The 16,200-nt window shown below is 38.8% G+C and overlaps 1 protein-coding gene across 1 annotated transcript in view; it reads left to right on the plus strand.

Moving 5' to 3' along the window:
• VPS13B (vacuolar protein sorting 13 homolog B) overlaps nucleotides 1-16,200 on the plus strand; it is a 499,565-nt gene that overhangs the window by 454,547 nt on the left and 28,818 nt on the right. The window contains exons 44-54 of the mRNA XM_082499631.1: nucleotides 4,252-4,407; nucleotides 5,729-5,992; nucleotides 6,147-6,230; nucleotides 6,398-6,573; nucleotides 7,073-7,243; nucleotides 7,898-8,099; nucleotides 9,094-9,282; nucleotides 9,704-9,850; nucleotides 10,962-11,245; nucleotides 15,076-15,203; nucleotides 15,806-16,005. Coding sequence (XP_082355757.1) covers nucleotides 4,252-4,407; nucleotides 5,729-5,992; nucleotides 6,147-6,230; nucleotides 6,398-6,573; nucleotides 7,073-7,243; nucleotides 7,898-8,099; nucleotides 9,094-9,282; nucleotides 9,704-9,850; nucleotides 10,962-11,245; nucleotides 15,076-15,203; nucleotides 15,806-16,005 — 2,001 coding nt within the window. The remainder of the gene's footprint in view (nucleotides 1-4,251; nucleotides 4,408-5,728; nucleotides 5,993-6,146; nucleotides 6,231-6,397; nucleotides 6,574-7,072; nucleotides 7,244-7,897; nucleotides 8,100-9,093; nucleotides 9,283-9,703; nucleotides 9,851-10,961; nucleotides 11,246-15,075; nucleotides 15,204-15,805; nucleotides 16,006-16,200) is intronic.

Genomic DNA, 16,200 nt, shown 5'->3' on the forward strand with positions numbered 1-16,200 from the left:
GATTCTCTGCACAGCTTTTGCACTTTACATAATCCTCCCCAGGTCATTTACAGAACAACATCAGGTAAAAAAAAGTTTTATGTTATTTTACACTGTTCAAGTAGTGAGAAATGTATTGTTGCTTTCCTTTGGTGTCCTGCATTTGAAATCAATGGTTCTGTTATATTACATATAATTGAATTTCTAGATAATACCTGGGGCAGATAAGGATTGATATTATCCATGAATCACATGAACCCTCATAATTTGGTTACTATTCCTTAACCAAAAGACTCTTCCACAATGCGTAGAGCTAGTTTGTAACCTGCGAGGTTCAGACCTGCTTTGCAGGTTGTGTTGAGGCTCACAACGCCTCCAGGAGCCCCCAAGGGTCAGAGTTCATCTGCCAAGTGTGACCTTTTGTCTACTAGCCAGCGTGGACATGATGGAAGTTGCTTTCTCCCATGCTTGTGCTGGCCTTCTGTCTTACAAGGGACAATGACGTAGAACTGCCCAGATCTCCCAGGTCCCATGAGAAAATGAAGCCAAACAAATTCAGACGTTTTTTGGTTGCTGCAGCTGCAATGTGCAGAATGAACATTTCATTAACTGTTTTCCCAAATACTAATTGAGTTTATTGTTGTAAGTCCTCATCCTAGTCAAGAGCCACCTTGTATCCTGAAAACATGACCAAAAAATACCGATCATCCTTCTTTAATTTTTCAATTAAAAATTGCTTTAGCCTCAAGTCTTAGAATTCAGCTTCCATTTCCAGGTCTCCATTTCCTCCATGCTGCTGCATCAGCACAGCTTTTACTTGACTGTCTCGTATCTTTTAAAATAACCAACTGCTTCCACACCATTAACCAGGTCCTCACTTGATTCCTCCCAGTCTCACAGAGTTGAGAGCAATAACCTTTATTCTTCCCAAAAAGAATTTTCTAGTTTCACCTAGAAGACAGATATAATCTAACTAAAGTGAAACCAAGTTAACTTTGGTGGATCTACAAGCAAAGTAGAAATCGGATTTGTATCACGAAGCATTTTGAGGGCACAAGACTTAAATTACTTATACAGCTGGAAAATGCTGCCTTTTCTGGACAGGCTCCATTCTTAGTCTCATTTTTAATCCCCCATTTTAGTCTTCATGCGTTGTCATATGACACTTAACTTTATTTACCCAGATCGTATCCTTCACTCACACATCTAGCTGAAAACCTAAGTAAGTTTTGAGGAGTGCATAGAAACATTCTGTTAAGAGACATGATAAAGAATACAGCTTTTCTAGCCGTTCACTCCAGAAGGGGCAGCTTCATCTTTGTCTGCCTCCCTGAATGCAATTTCTTTCCCTCTCAAAACAGAAATCCATAATGGCTCAGAATTACAAATCCAAACCCCAGCAAAGTCTCATCAAAATAAAAAACTCTGCGTTGTCTGTTGATATGTTTTCCTATCAGAAAATGCAGAAATCAAATGGTTACACAAGTGAGTGCCTGTCTTCACATATACAATAGATAGTCTGTTTTAAATTATCTCTAAGCTATAAATTGCCACTTATCACTGGATTATATTTTTTAGAATGCTTTTGAAGTCCATTTAATATTTTTTGTACCTTTTTGCAATTCCTTCTCTTTTCTCCTAATATATGTACCGTACTTAGCTATACTTGAACTTCTTTTAAGCAGTGTCTAATAAATACTTAGAATTTACTTAAAGCTTGATAAATGAAAGTTACATGGCAATTACCGTGAATCTGTAGTATTAGATCAGTTTTATAACATTAGAGCTCTGCCTTGTTGAGTATCTAACACCATCTATTATGATGTCTGCTACAATAATGTTAACACCTGATTACCTAATTTTCTTAAATTACTTCAATTTTTATTTCCTGCCATAGATCTCTGTATCACTTAGTGTCATTTGCTAATTACTTCTAGCCACGTTTTCCAGAAATCTCACATTTAAACAACTGATTCACCTGGAGATCCCTTTGCGTTTTCATGGAATGCAGTTTCTTGGCTCAAAAGTAAACTTACGCGGTACTCAGTTCTTATATAGTTATGTCATTAATACAAATATATTAGATATCTTTAAAGTAACTTAAGAAGGCTGTTCCCTTTGTATATAGCATTTACCAGTATACAAATAATATGTTTATAAAATAAGAAATTACCAATATATTATTAATAGCTCTTTTTTATTTTTCTTTCTGAAACGGGAAGTTATATGCAGACTAATCGTTGTGCTACAAAGAAAATTAGTAAGGCAGCATTTGGGAGCTAATGACTGCTCAGGGAAAGCTGACAGCGTGTTCCTTGGGAACATTCTACTCATGAGCAAAGCTGTTTACACAGGGTGGAAGACATCCTAATTTTGGAGCTACATACAATTACGAATCATCAGTTATGGCATTTATATGACATCTGTCTTTGGAGCGCACTGTATTTTGTGTGCCTTGTAGCTGAGACTGACCACTCAGTACCTTTTCTCATTATTTGGCTGTCATTTCCAGCTACCAGTCTCTCCAAAGTAAACAGTTTTCTTGTTTCTCTTAGTTTTCATATGTGATGAGATTTATTCCCAGCTGCCTCTGTAAGAAACTGAACTGATTCCAGCCACTGCAGTTGGATTTTTTTGTTTTGGTTTGGTTTTCCTTTTCCATAACAAATACTTAAGAATCAAAGCAACGTGTTTGTTTATGAGTTTGAGTGTCCTAGTACACAGCTTCCATCAACGTATTCTTGAATATAAAGCAGTGCCCACGCATGTGCGCATCCAGATGCATGCCCATGTGCACACTGGCACGCATTAGCCTTTGTGCTTCCAGCCTAAAACTAATTTGAATCTGAATGCAACAGTCATCACTCTTGCAAATTCAAAAGCCACCCACTGAATGGATGTTATTGTTCTGTGTGTAACTTGTGCTGAGGATACCACAAATTGCAAACAGGCTACTGAGTTGTAATATCTTTGAAAGTTGTTGCTGCGGTTGTTTCTTAAAACAATGAAAAAAACCCAGCATCCAGCCATTCACTAAGACCAACTGGCCAGATCTATGGTCACTGCTATCTCGTTTTGGAAACAAATCATGGGAGAATATAATATTTACAAGTTTCAATTTTTGCTTGTGTAAATAATCAAACTTTGGGCCTGATCCTGTTCTCAATTACTTAAATTAATTAATGACAGATGTCCAAAATCAGAGTGAAATTCAACCCTCAAGAGAGAATTCCCACAAGGCCTTTATATAACTGTTTTAAAGGACTTAAGTGATGCTTAGGCTCTGTGCTGGCCCTCTGCAAAGAATAAATTTTACCCAGAATGCTTACTGCTTTGATCCCTTATATATAACTCACATTCTTAAGTTTGCACAGCCACAAAAGATCTATACAGAGCTAAATAGCCAGATCTTCAGCTGGCGTAAATTTATGTAACTTCATTGACCTACATGGAACAGTACCAATTTTCACTACTCTGGCTTAAAGAATCTCCATGGGATAGAGGTAAGTGCGTATGGTGGGTAAATGGATGAAAGGCTCTTCAAATGATGAAAGACTATATTGCTCTGGAAGTGATTTAAGTTAAACTGGAAAAAAGCCACTCCTTTTCCGGAATAAATCACACAGGGAGTATAATTATGCAGTTAAATTTCTTCTCATGCAGTCAAGCTTGAACTTGCCACCACATTTGTGTAAGAAATGAAATGTTTCCCATCTCTCAGCAATATGCTAAGTTCTACTTTTAACACACATATATATCTGAGCTATACAAGTATACGTACAAATAGATTTGTATCCTTCTTTATTTTGAAGGAGAGGGTATTGGTAATTTTCTGTCTTGTTCCGAAGGCCAAAAATCTGGTCTGGACCTGCGTTCCATATCACCTTGCTGGTAATAAAGAGAATGGATTTCTAGAACAATTTCAAGGGCAGTAAAAAAAGTCTCTTATTTCCTGTTTTATACTCTCTAGTCTACATACCCTTTTTTTCTGAACAGTTGCGTGCTGGATTTTTACCATCCTAAATACACTATTAAAGCAAGTCATTTATAGAAATGCATGATGCAGAGCCATCTTATGGTATTGTTGATTCTTCTGTTTGTATCTGAAATCACAGAATTGCAGAGTGAGTACGTCATTCAGAGAACTGGTGTGCTTAGCATTGCTGAGTTTTAAAACTGAGAATATTTCTCTGTCATGGGAATTCCTATCCTACTGCATGGCTTTTTTTTTTCCCCAGTTATGTATTGAAGTAGTAATTGCTTTCTTTCCAGCTGTTACACATCTGTATTGAAGGCTGGGGCAACTGGCGGTGGTCTGAACCATTCGGTGTGGACAATACAGGGACCTTTATTCGTACCATTCAGTACAAGGGCCGGACAGCATCACTTATTATCAAGGTTCAGCAGCTCAGTGGAGTGCAAAAGCAAGTAAGTTTTTGATCCAGTTTGGAAAAAATAGCATGAGTAATTTAAACTGTTATCTATTTACAAATTAGTCACCTTATTATTTCTTCTGTCCTACTGGGATCTGCAAAAAAACAAGTACAATAGTCTTCCGGGGGCATTTTCATGCGTTTTTACAACTCTTTTCTTCACTTTGGTATGCATCTTAGCATTTAAAAGCTCAATCATCACCACATATTTTACATGTTCCAGTAAACATCCCTTTGCATGGTTTGTCAGTTCTGACAATCCTAAGTTACACAATCTCTTGCATGTTTTAAGCTCTTGAGAAACAGAATTTATACTTTTTTTTAAGAAACAGTATCTTAATCTGTGTCGTAACTCAGGCCTTTGCATTGTTAAAAGAGAAAGAAGTAATGACCAAATTAACATTTGAAAATGGGCTGCTGTGCAGTAACTTTTCACATACTATCTTTGTAAAGAGATCTGTAATAACCCTGTAGTTATTCTGCCTGCGTTGGCAGAAGCCAGAGCATGTGGTGGACATGTTCAGCTCATAGATATGGCAGAGCGCCTTATGTTGCGCAGCAGAAATACAGCTGATCAGACAAGAACAGTGCCTGGCGTCACTGAAAACCCTGTTGAGATTTTGCTTGGTAGGTTGTAGTGCGCCCTCATTAATGAAAAGCAAATTAAGATGGTTGTAATAGGGATACATGTGGAATCCTGTTTCTTGGTGTAGTTTAGAAAAAGTCAGATATATGTTCTCTGATAAACAATTCATCTATGATGGACAGCAAAAACTCCGAGTCTAATTTAGTCATTTTCTAGGAGGGTACACTTAAATACAGAAGTATGGTACAGCCATTTAATGGAATTATAAGCTTTAAAACAGCAAACATGCTGAAAAGTCTGGATGGGTGGATTGTGATGGGAATGTGAGGTGTCAGTAGAAATCTTTCTTCTGAAGTATATCACTGTGTCTGCTCAGGAAGGGCTCAGCATTCAGACACCATCACGGTACTCTTAAAATCCAAACCAGAGCTATGTCAGCCGTGAGCAGTACTGCTGCGTTCAGTGGGAATGAAAGTGGATATGTTACATTTCTTTCAAGCCCAGATACTGCCTTAGCAATATTTCAAGCATTTTAATGCGTGGGTTTCTATGAAATTTCACATGTTTGGCCAATAAAAATAATTTTTTACCATTCACTGCCTTCAGTAGTGCTTGGGAAAACCTAAAATAGGGAGATTATTCTTGTACAGGTTTTCACTCTATAATTCAATTTTGACCTTTCTTTTTCAAAATTGTTTATATATGAGCTGCATACTTTTGTGTGTTTTAGATCCTAATCTGTGGAAGACAGACAGTCTGTAGTTACCTTTCCGAAAGTATTGAACTGAAAGTGGTTCAGCATTACATTAGTCAAGATGGACAGGCCGTTGTTAAAGAGCACATCAACTGCCTTGCAGCCAAGCAGAAGTTACCTTCATATGTCCTAGAAAACAACGAACTCACCGAGCTGAGTGTGAAAGCTACAGGAGATGAAGACTGGTCCCAAGATGTATGTCTAAGTTCTAAACATACAGAACACAGCATTGTCATTCAGGTATGACTAGAAATAGTTATATGAAATATAGCATTAGCAATGTCTGAGAAAATTGGGGAAGTTGTGTTCAGACTTCTATTTGGTATGATGAAATGTTGAACGTTATCATCCTGAAATAATTTTAGTGTAATGCTGCTGATCTCTCTGCATACAGGTACCATCTTCAAAGAGTTCAATTACATATGTGTGGTGCACAATTTTGACTTTAGAGCCCAACTCTCATGTGCAGCAACGATTAGTAAGTACATTTAATGTCTCTGAAGTCTAAATGTTTATGCCTTACGTGTCATATAATAAATTAAAGGCGGAATTACTCACTTTAAAGATTTATTAATATCTCGTTTCAACAGTTGCAATACTGGAGTAAAACTGGCCTTACATTGGTATATTCTTTTCTTTCTGTAGATTGTTTTCAGTCCTCTTTTCATTGTAAGGAGCCATCTTCCAGACCCAATTATCATACATTTAGAGAAAAGAAGTCTGGGACTGAATGAAACGCAAGTGATTCCAGGGAAAGGACGGGAGAAAGAACTCCAAAATATAGAGCCTGATCTTACACACCACTTGACATTTCAAGCCAGGTAAAATACTCGCTTTGAAAATGGTTCATTTGTATGGAAAAGAAAGAATAATTTACACTTTAACTTCTGGTGCATTTTTTCCGAGAGTATGGCATATGCAGAAGAGAAACAACAGAACAAGCATATGTGGCCTGAAATTATATGATAGGAAATACTGAATTTGGTATAACTATTCTAAGCATATTGGCATTTGTTTGCTTAATCAGTCCACGGTTTTGTGTTTTGAAAAGTAAATTCCTAAATGTTCTTGAAATGTTTTTTGAGAATACTGAAGAGTTTCTAGAGTCTCAGACATAAAGGTCATTACAGTGTCATAACAAATTCATGCATGTCAGTTAATGCTCAGGAACTTGTTAGACATCGTAACTTGATTCATCCATGATTACCTTGAAAACATTCCTACTGCAGAGTATGCTTGGAAAGCTTAATTAAAGAAAATGTTAGTGCTACTAATGCTTGATCTTGTTGTGTAAGTGACTGAATCTGTTTTCAATGACAGGGAGGAAGATGATCCATCAGAGTGCGCTGTCCCCATCTCAACCACACTAATTAAACAGATAGCAACTAAATCCCATCCAGGTGGCAATGTCAACCAAATACTGTCCGAGTTCTATGGCACCGCTAATCCTCCCCAGCCTGCATGGCCATATAATAGGAAGGATTCAGACAGGTAATTCTTCAGTAACCCTTCTTCGTGGTTGTTGCGTTGCCTTTTCAAATAAACTGAAATCACATTCAGGAAGACTATATGTGATCAACATTGAATATTTTTCAGTAATTACATGATTCCTGTATGTAAGCTGCAGAATCTGTTGCAGGTGGGAAAAAATTGAGGTCAGCCTAGGGGCTGCCCTTGATTACACCGAGAACATTGCATCAGCAAGGATTAAAAAAATTGAACTATATTTTTGTGAATGCAACTTCTTTACTGCAGCTCTAGAGGCTGTTGTTTATTCAGCAGCTGTTTATTTCAGTGCAGAAACAGGGAGCTGCTGGAAAAAAAATATGGAAATGTGATTTTATGACTACAAAAGTCACAGGTTTAGTTCTGAAGGATACTGGTAATTCTGTTAAGGTGTTTCTTTAATAGACCAAATTTAAATTGAGTTTGTGCAGTTAAAAATATGTCTTTATAGCCTATGTGTAGCTAGATCTGTTTGACAGCATCACAGTGTGTTCCAGAATGATAAGGTAAGAGGAGATTGTTTTTCTGTGTCAAAACTAGAAAATCCTTGCAAATTTCTGAAAATGACACGTTATCATTTGTAATATTGAATTCATTATTCCTTTGACTTTATCTTTTTGTTTATTTGTTGTTGAACAGCAATGAACAACTCTCCCAATGGGATAGCCCAATGCGGGTGAAGCTGTCGGTGTGGAAACCGTGTGTTAAAACTCTGCTGATAGAACTTCTGCCCTGGGCTTTGCTTATCAATCAGTCCAAGTGGGACCTCTGGCTGTTTGAAGGAGAGAAGATCGTTCTTCAAGTACCTACTGGGAAAGCAATTATACCTCCCAACTTTGAGGTAACTTTGCCATTCACGTTAACAAATACAGTTGTGATAAACATTCTGATTCTGAAGAATAGTTATTAATCCAGATGATTCCCACGTTCCAGTCACTGTGTATGTTAGTCATATGATGAGGAGTAGAAATAAGAATTGAAATTTGCCACACTGACTGAATCACTGAGTGGGGAGCACGACACACTTGATAACAATGTTTGAAGAACAACGTGTCTTGAAGATGCATAGTTAAAAGTTGTCTGTAAGACAGTGTAGGAAGAAGACCTACATGCCGTCTGATTCAGCAGCCTTCTCTCCTTCCTCCCAATTCAGCCAATGAATCTGCAATGTGGGCAGAATGTAGCAGCCCGCGTAAATTACTATAAAGGCCAAATTTAAACTTTGGCCCCTGCGATGCCAGCCTGTCACTTGGGAAGTGTGTTGACCACAGTTGCAAAGCTGACAGCCTGGAAGGAATGTTTGGTTTGAGAGTGGTTTAGATCAAGTTGTTTCGCTGCTCGTATGGTTTGATAATGACAATAGGGTGAGTTAAAAACGAGGAAAATTCTTTAGGGTGACTGCCTTCCTGAAATCAGAGTTCTGTGTAGTGGATTTTCTCACATACCTTAGCTTGGCCATGCACATGCTTTTCTATTACGATCCCAATATTCTTTATTTTTGAAAGAATTAAAATAATTTGAAACAGCCGCTTGTCAGTTCCAGTTGGAAAATCTGATACTTCCTGTTTATTTTGCCATCTTTTTTTTCCCCATGTATGTCTCTTAATAAACAAAAGGTCTGCCTATTAATACGTCTTAGTGTAGACTGTGGTCTTGATTTGACCGTGAAGATCAGTCCCATATCCACATCATGATTTCATCTATCCTTGTACCACATAGAAAGAATCAGAGAAGAGGAGGACATGACATGGACTTCACACTGGAAACTACATTTAACTCTAGTAGAAGTGAATCGAATTGTCAACAAGTTATAATTGGTCATTTTTCACTTGCAGGAAGCTTTTCAGGTTGGAATATACTGGGCAAACACTAATACTGTGCACAAGTCAGTGGCAATTAAACTGGTTCATAATGTGACCTCCCCAAAATGGAAGGATGCCGATAATGGGGAAGTAGTAACGTTGGACGAAGAAGGTTTTGTTGAAGCTGAAATAAAACTTGGTGCTTTTCCAGGTCATCAAAAGGTTAGAAGAAAATTATCATGATTTATAACTTTATAATTTAAAAACAAAGTCATATAGCAGATGAAAACAATCAAATGTATGCCATGTCAAAGCTCCTCCTAATTATGTTAATATATGTAAAAAATAATTAGAGTATAAACAACGTATGAAGTATAATTTACAGAATTAGGTGGCCAAAAACATTCTGCCCTGCTCATCAAGATAGTACAATATCTCCTGGAAAAAAAATTCATGAATTCTCAATCGTGTTTGGAAAACATCAACAGATGCAACTTGAAAAGTATGTGATGTGTCTCCAGTTATGAAGTGCATGAATATAGACAGGATTTTCGCAGTTAAAAAGAAAATGATAGTTCTGACACTATATTTCACTACCATTTGTGGTTTTGTGTGTGACATCATCGTTTTCATTATCTTACAGTTGTGTCAATTTTGCATTTCTTCAATGGTTCGACAAGGGATACAAATTCTACAGATAGAAGATAAGACAACAATAATCAATGATACATCATACCAAATCTATTATAGGCCACAGCTTTGTATTTCCAAACCCCACTCAGGAGGAGAGGTAAAGGACTATGAAGACTATTTTTGTTTGTCATCTGCAGTACATGGGTGTTTAAATTTGCATGGCCTCAACTGCATGTAGCAGAGCTTGAACAGAAATCTTTAGACATAATAATGATAAAGTATTTTATATCATTTTAATTTAAAATACAGAATCCTGGGTAAATTCAACTTCAGTAATTAACTGTGATCAGAAATCTGTGCAAAGCAGGAGATTCTTGCACATTGCAGAATTAGTTCTGCCCGTTCCCCATCTGTTCAGGCACTAATGGCCATTTCTGTAAAATAGGCAACGTAATCCGTAGTAGCTGTTGAAATTATTCTCAGAATTTTTACTGAGTTTGCGTGTGAAAGAGGTATATTGGCCTGGCAGGCTCAAAACTTTTGGTTATCCTTTTGGGAAGATTCCAGTTATCTGAACAAAGCTGCAAAACTAGGGACGTGCCCAGAGTTTATGTATTTCAGTGAACTGGATCAAATCGTGAATATCAGTTTTCTAATAATCGCACAGTATATTTAAGGACTAGCTTACAGGAACCAAAATGTATGCATGGTCAATATATTTTAATCAGCCATTTATACATATTTATTGAAGATTACATTTATAGTAAAATATGTGGAAAGAATTCTCAGGGTTAAACTTGCTACAGGAGTTGGCAGTTAAACACATTGTTAAAGTTCCCTATTTCTGCATTGTTTTCCTTCTGCATTAGTTTTCTTCACATTGATATCTACATTTGTGCATCGCGCATTTTGTGGCATTCTTATGGGATGGGGAATTGGAAGAATGTTGAGACTAAAATCCAGTCTTAGTTTTATGTCTATAAATGGATTTTCTTCTCACAGTTATGTTACAGTAATGTAACCGTTGCTTTTGGTCGAGTTATGTTGTGCAACTGAGAGTGGACTGTAGATAACTGTGCTCGGTTAGCTGCATAAATATACCTGGAGACAGAATTTGGCTAAATGGCTGCCAATGCAGTGGACGTAGTGCAGCCTTTAGTTAGTTGTGGTCAGTTTGCTACTTGAGACTGTTCTGTGCGAGATCAACATGAATAAACTTACTGTTAGGAGCCAGCACGTTGTGCTACCACCATCTTTTTTCTTTCCAGGACTTCCACTCCCCAGACAGTACGGTGTTCAGCGTCAGTCCAGCTGGGGCATCACCCGGCGAGACGCTGAGCGCTGTGCCCTGCTGGGACCTGATGTCGGACACCAGTCCCTTAGCGGCGGGGGCACCTCTTACTGAAAAACGCGTGCTGCTGAGTTTCAGTCCAGGCGGCTGCACTGGCAGTTGTGAGCTGTGGAGCCTACCAGCTGTCATTAAACAGGACTTTCCTAGACAGAGCGTGGCGGTGCCCACAGGGATTCGTAGTGAAAGTGGATTTTGTACCAGGTACTGTATGCTGAACAGTCACAAATTGTTGCTATAAAGCCTCAGCTAGTAACAAACCATAAGAGATTAATGCAAAAGTCAGAGTAACACATGCCCCCCATATGTAAAGGCAAGTCTTACTTTAATTTAAAAATTGTTATCTTTTGATGGTTTCAATGCTTTTATTATAAATGGTTTAATGTTATGACATGTACAAGTTGTACAATTTTTATAATGTATGGGCTGCTATTTTTTTACATGAATACAAAATAAGAGCATGAAAAGTTTATATTTGAGATTATAATCTTTTTTAATTTGTGGGTAATAATTTACGAGTTCGAGAATGGTGTGAAATAATACAATACAAAAATTTAGGGTTTTTTTATAAAGGGTAAAAATGTATTTTAATAAGAATAATAAGAGGATAAATAGAAAAAGCAGAAAAGGGATGAAACTATTTTGAGATTACAACAATGAAAGATTTCCAACTTTTAAAGCTTGAAACATCCAAATGTGTACTCCACTTACAAACAAATACATCCAGCTAGTTAAAAATAACAGTCCAATTGTCAGATGCCCAACTTTAATTCTCAGTCCTGTTATCTGAATCTATTCATGCTTATGCTGGTATAAACAAGAAACAATCTGCTGAAATTAGAGAAGATGCATCAGGATATATTACCAGCCATACGATCTTTCTCTCGCTTGAAGTGCTTGATCCCATTCAAACCCTCATACAGCTCCTTTGCAGAGTCTAATAGATGTCATTGTGGATACTAAAGATTCTCACACAGACTTCAGATTAGAAAAAAAAAAAAAAAGCAAAGAACAAGGAAATCATTCCTTATAATTCAGAGATAGGCATAGAGGATCTTAAGTTCCTAATCAAATTTTCAGACTGTTTGGATTATACCCACCGTGAGGTGACGTTTTTTAGAAATAGCCAATAAATTTGCACAAGAAAAAAAAAGAATTTGTGTTTATCACAGAACCACAGAATTTTCAGAGTTGGAAGGGACCTCTAGAGATCATCTAGTCCAACTCCCCTGCTAAAGCAGGATTGCCTAGAGCACGTTACTCAGGACTGCATCCAGGCGGGTCTGGAAAATCTCCAGAGAAGGGGACTCCACAACCTCCCTGGGCAGCCTGTTCCAGTGCTCTGTCACCCTCACCGTAAAGAAGTGGAACTTCCTGTGTTCTAACTTGTGCCCATTACTCCTTGTCCTGTCACTAGGAACCACTGAAAAGAGCCTGGCTCCATCCTCCTTCAACCCACCCTTTAGATACTTGTATGCCATAATAAGGTCTCCCCTCAGCCTTCTCTTCTCCAGGCTAAAGAGTCCCAGCTCTCTCAGCCTTTCCTCATAAGGCAGATGCTCCAAGCCCTTAATCATCTTAGTTGCCCTTTGCTGGACTTGCTCCAGCAGTTCCCTGTCCCTCTTGAACTGGGGAGCCCAAAACTGGACACAGTATTCCAGTTGTGGCCTCACCAGTGCAGAGTAGAGGGGGAGAATGACCTCCCTCGACCTACTGGCCACACTCTTCCCTATGCAGCCCAGGATTCCATTGGCCTTTTTGGCAACAAGGGCACACTGCTGGGCCATGGATAATTTACTGTCTACCACAACCCCCAGATCCTTCTCCTCCAAGCTACTTCCCAGCAGGTCCGCCCCTAACCTGTACTGGTGCCTAGCATTCTTCCTCCCCAGGTGCAGGACCTTGCACTTGCTTTTGTTGAACCTCATTAGGTTCTTCTCTGCCCAGCTCTCCAGCCTGTCCAGGTCATGCTGGATGGCAGCACGGCCCTCTGGGGTGTCAGCCACCCCACCCAGTTTGGTATCATCAGCAAACTTGCTGAGGATACACTCTGTCCCCTCATCCAGGTCATTAATGAATATATTAAACAAAATTGGACCGAGTATTGACCCCTGGGGGACACCACTGGTTACAGGCCTCCAACTAGACTCTGTGCCGCTGATCACAACCCTCTGAGTTCTGTCCCGCAGCCAACTCTCAATCCACCTCACTGTCACCTCGTCTAGCTCATACTTCCTCAGCTTCCTAATGAGGATGTCATGGGAGACAGTGTCAAAAGCCTTGCTAAAGTCAAGGTAGATGACATCCATGACTCTCCCCTCATCCAGCCAACCAGTTATAACATCATAGAAAGCTATCAGATTGGTCAAGCACGATTTACCCTTGGTAAATCCATGTTGACCACTTCCAATAACTTCCTGTTCCTCAATGTGTTTGGAGATGACATCCAGAACGAGTCGCTCCATTACCTTCCCAGGGACAGAGGTGAGACTAACTGGTCTGTAGTTCCCTGGGTCCTCCTTCTTGCCTTTTTTGAAGATCGGAGTGATGTCAGCCTTCCTCCAGTCCTCAGGCGCCTCTCCTGTTCTCCATGACCGTTCAAAGACGATGGAGAGTGGTCTAGCAATAACATCCACCAGCTCTCTCAGCACTCATGGATGCATGCCATCAGGGCCCATGGACTTGTGAATGTCCAGCTTGGCCAAGTGGTCTCTGACATGGTCCTCCTCAACTGAGGGAAAATCTTCCTCTCTCCAGACCTTCCCCTTTGCCTTCAGAGTATGGGATTCATGAGGGACAGCTTTAGCAGTGAAGACCGAAGAAAAGAAGGCATTCAGTAACTCTGCCTTCTCTGTGTCTTCCACCACTAGGGCACCTGTCTCATTCATCAGTGGGCCTACATTTTCCCTAGTCTTCCTTTTTCTATTGATATACTCAAAGAATCTCATCTTATTGTCTTTAACTGCAGTGGCCAAGCTGAGTTCTGATTGAGCTTTGGCCCTTCTCATTTTCCCCCTACATAGCTTTGTTATATCTTGGTAGTCCTCATAAGTTGCCAACCCCCTTTTCCAGAGAATGTAAACTTTCCTTTTTTTCCTGAGGTCCAGCCAAAGTTCTCTATTTAGCCAGGCTGGTCGTCTTCCCCGTCTGCTCGTTTTTCGAGACAAGGGGATGGCCTTCTCCTGCGCTTTTAAGAGCACCTGCTTGAAGTATGCCCAGCCTTCCTGGGCACCTTTGCTCTTCAAAACTGCCTCCCAAGGGACACTCTCGACCATGCTCTTAAACAGGCTAAAGTCTGCCCTTCGGAAATCCAAGGTGGCAGTTCTGCTGGCTCCCCGCCTTACTTGATCAAGAATTGAAAATTCTATCATTTTGTGATCACTCTGCCCAAGGCGACCTCCAACCTTTACATCCCCCACAAGACCTTCTCTGTTAACAAACAGTAGGTCCAGGTTTATGTGTGAAAACATTTTATGGAGCTAATGAGTAGAAATAAATTAATCTATTTTCATCTTGGAAATTCATGTAGTGATGAGCAATAACATTAAGATTCGAAAGGGCAATGGCATTGTGGATCATTCCAGGGGAGCAGTCGGTTAAAAGTTCACGTATTTGTTAAAAATACCTTTCATGTGTATCTGAGAAGTATGCGTGCAAATTCTTCTGGAAAATTTTAAAGATTTATGTTGAAAATTTGGGCCTACAATATCATGTTTTTAATTTAATATAAATCTTTGCTGGCTAGGGCTCTCATCTCGCAAACACACGTGCTCAATTTAACTCATGAGTAGAGTCTATGAGGTGATTTCTTCTCTAATGTTTTTTGTGCTATTTCCACGAGTTCCTCTGTTTAAATATAATACTCACTGGAGATATGTGCTTGCCTAAATGTATATAAATATCTGTGGAATTGGAACTTGATCATAAAGAATCTTACAGATTCTAGTTTTGAATGTTTTTAATTGTCCAGAGTAATAATATGTAAAGATTTAATCCAAAACATACATAATCAAATATATCTGCTTCTGTTTTAGAGCTGTAGCACTGACTTATCAAGAGCATCTTGGCGTGACGTACCTAACACTTACAGAAGATCCTAGTCCTCGTATAATTATCCACAATAGGTGCTCCGTTCCATTGCTTGTAAAAGAGAACTTCAAAGGTAGGTGGTATGCAGTAATGAAAAACAGCGTGCTGTTCTAGAATATATTATTTTACTGTATGTCTAATACAGAGTTGAATTCAGTAGTGGTTTTGGTTACAAGAACTTGATGCCCTCATAAAGGTCTGTGTCAAAGTGAGAGACTCTGGAAGATGCTGAAGCCTGGAAGCTATTGGAGCTAATTGTGAGGTCAGGAGTATGAACTTGCATGGCTCCAGGCTTTTGGGTCTCCCTGGTTCCAGCTATCAAGGTGACTTGGCTGTAGGAGACTAGCAGGCAGTGGAGTTTCGTTGACATCACTTCAATCCCATGGAATGTTTAAATCTGCTCAGATGTGCAAATGTGACACAAAAATATTGCCAAAATTCCAGTTACAGTATGTTATTGTAATGATCAGTGGAACATAATTTATGTAAATCTTGATGACATAAAAAAGAAAAGAAAAAAGCCCAAACGTAAAATTCCAACCAATATAAAAGTAATGGTTTTATTTATTAGTAATATTTCAGAAAGAAACAGCCTCGTTTGTGTAAGCATAGGTGAGTTTTGATTTAATACGGGTTTTAGAAAGCCCTAATCTTGTATATTTTATAAAATTTCAGATACACCAAAGTTTGAAGTTTATTGTAGAAAGATTCCGGCTCAATGTTCAGTTCATCATGAACTTTACCATCAAGTCTCCAGCTATCCAGATTGCAAAACAAGAGATTTGTTGCCCAGCATTCTTCTGAAAGTGGTGTCATCCGATGAATTAGTAAATGAATGGAGTGATTTTGTGGACATCAACAATCAAGGAACACAAGTAAATCATTATGAACTATTTCCTAGTTCACAGTATGAATGTCTTCCTGACCTGCATAGTATATTGTTCTTCTGCAATAAGCATGTCCTTTGTGTTGGTTTGTTGGTTTTTTGTTTGTTTGTTGTTTTTTTTTTTTATTTAAGTCTTGGGAGTTCTCCTTCCTAAACCCCTTCCTGTGGAAGTTTTAGAATACAG

Source organism: Vanellus vanellus, assembly GCF_965231255.1.
Source record: "Vanellus vanellus genome assembly, chromosome: 2".
Classification (NCBI taxonomy): domain Eukaryota; kingdom Metazoa; phylum Chordata; class Aves; order Charadriiformes; family Charadriidae; genus Vanellus; species Vanellus vanellus.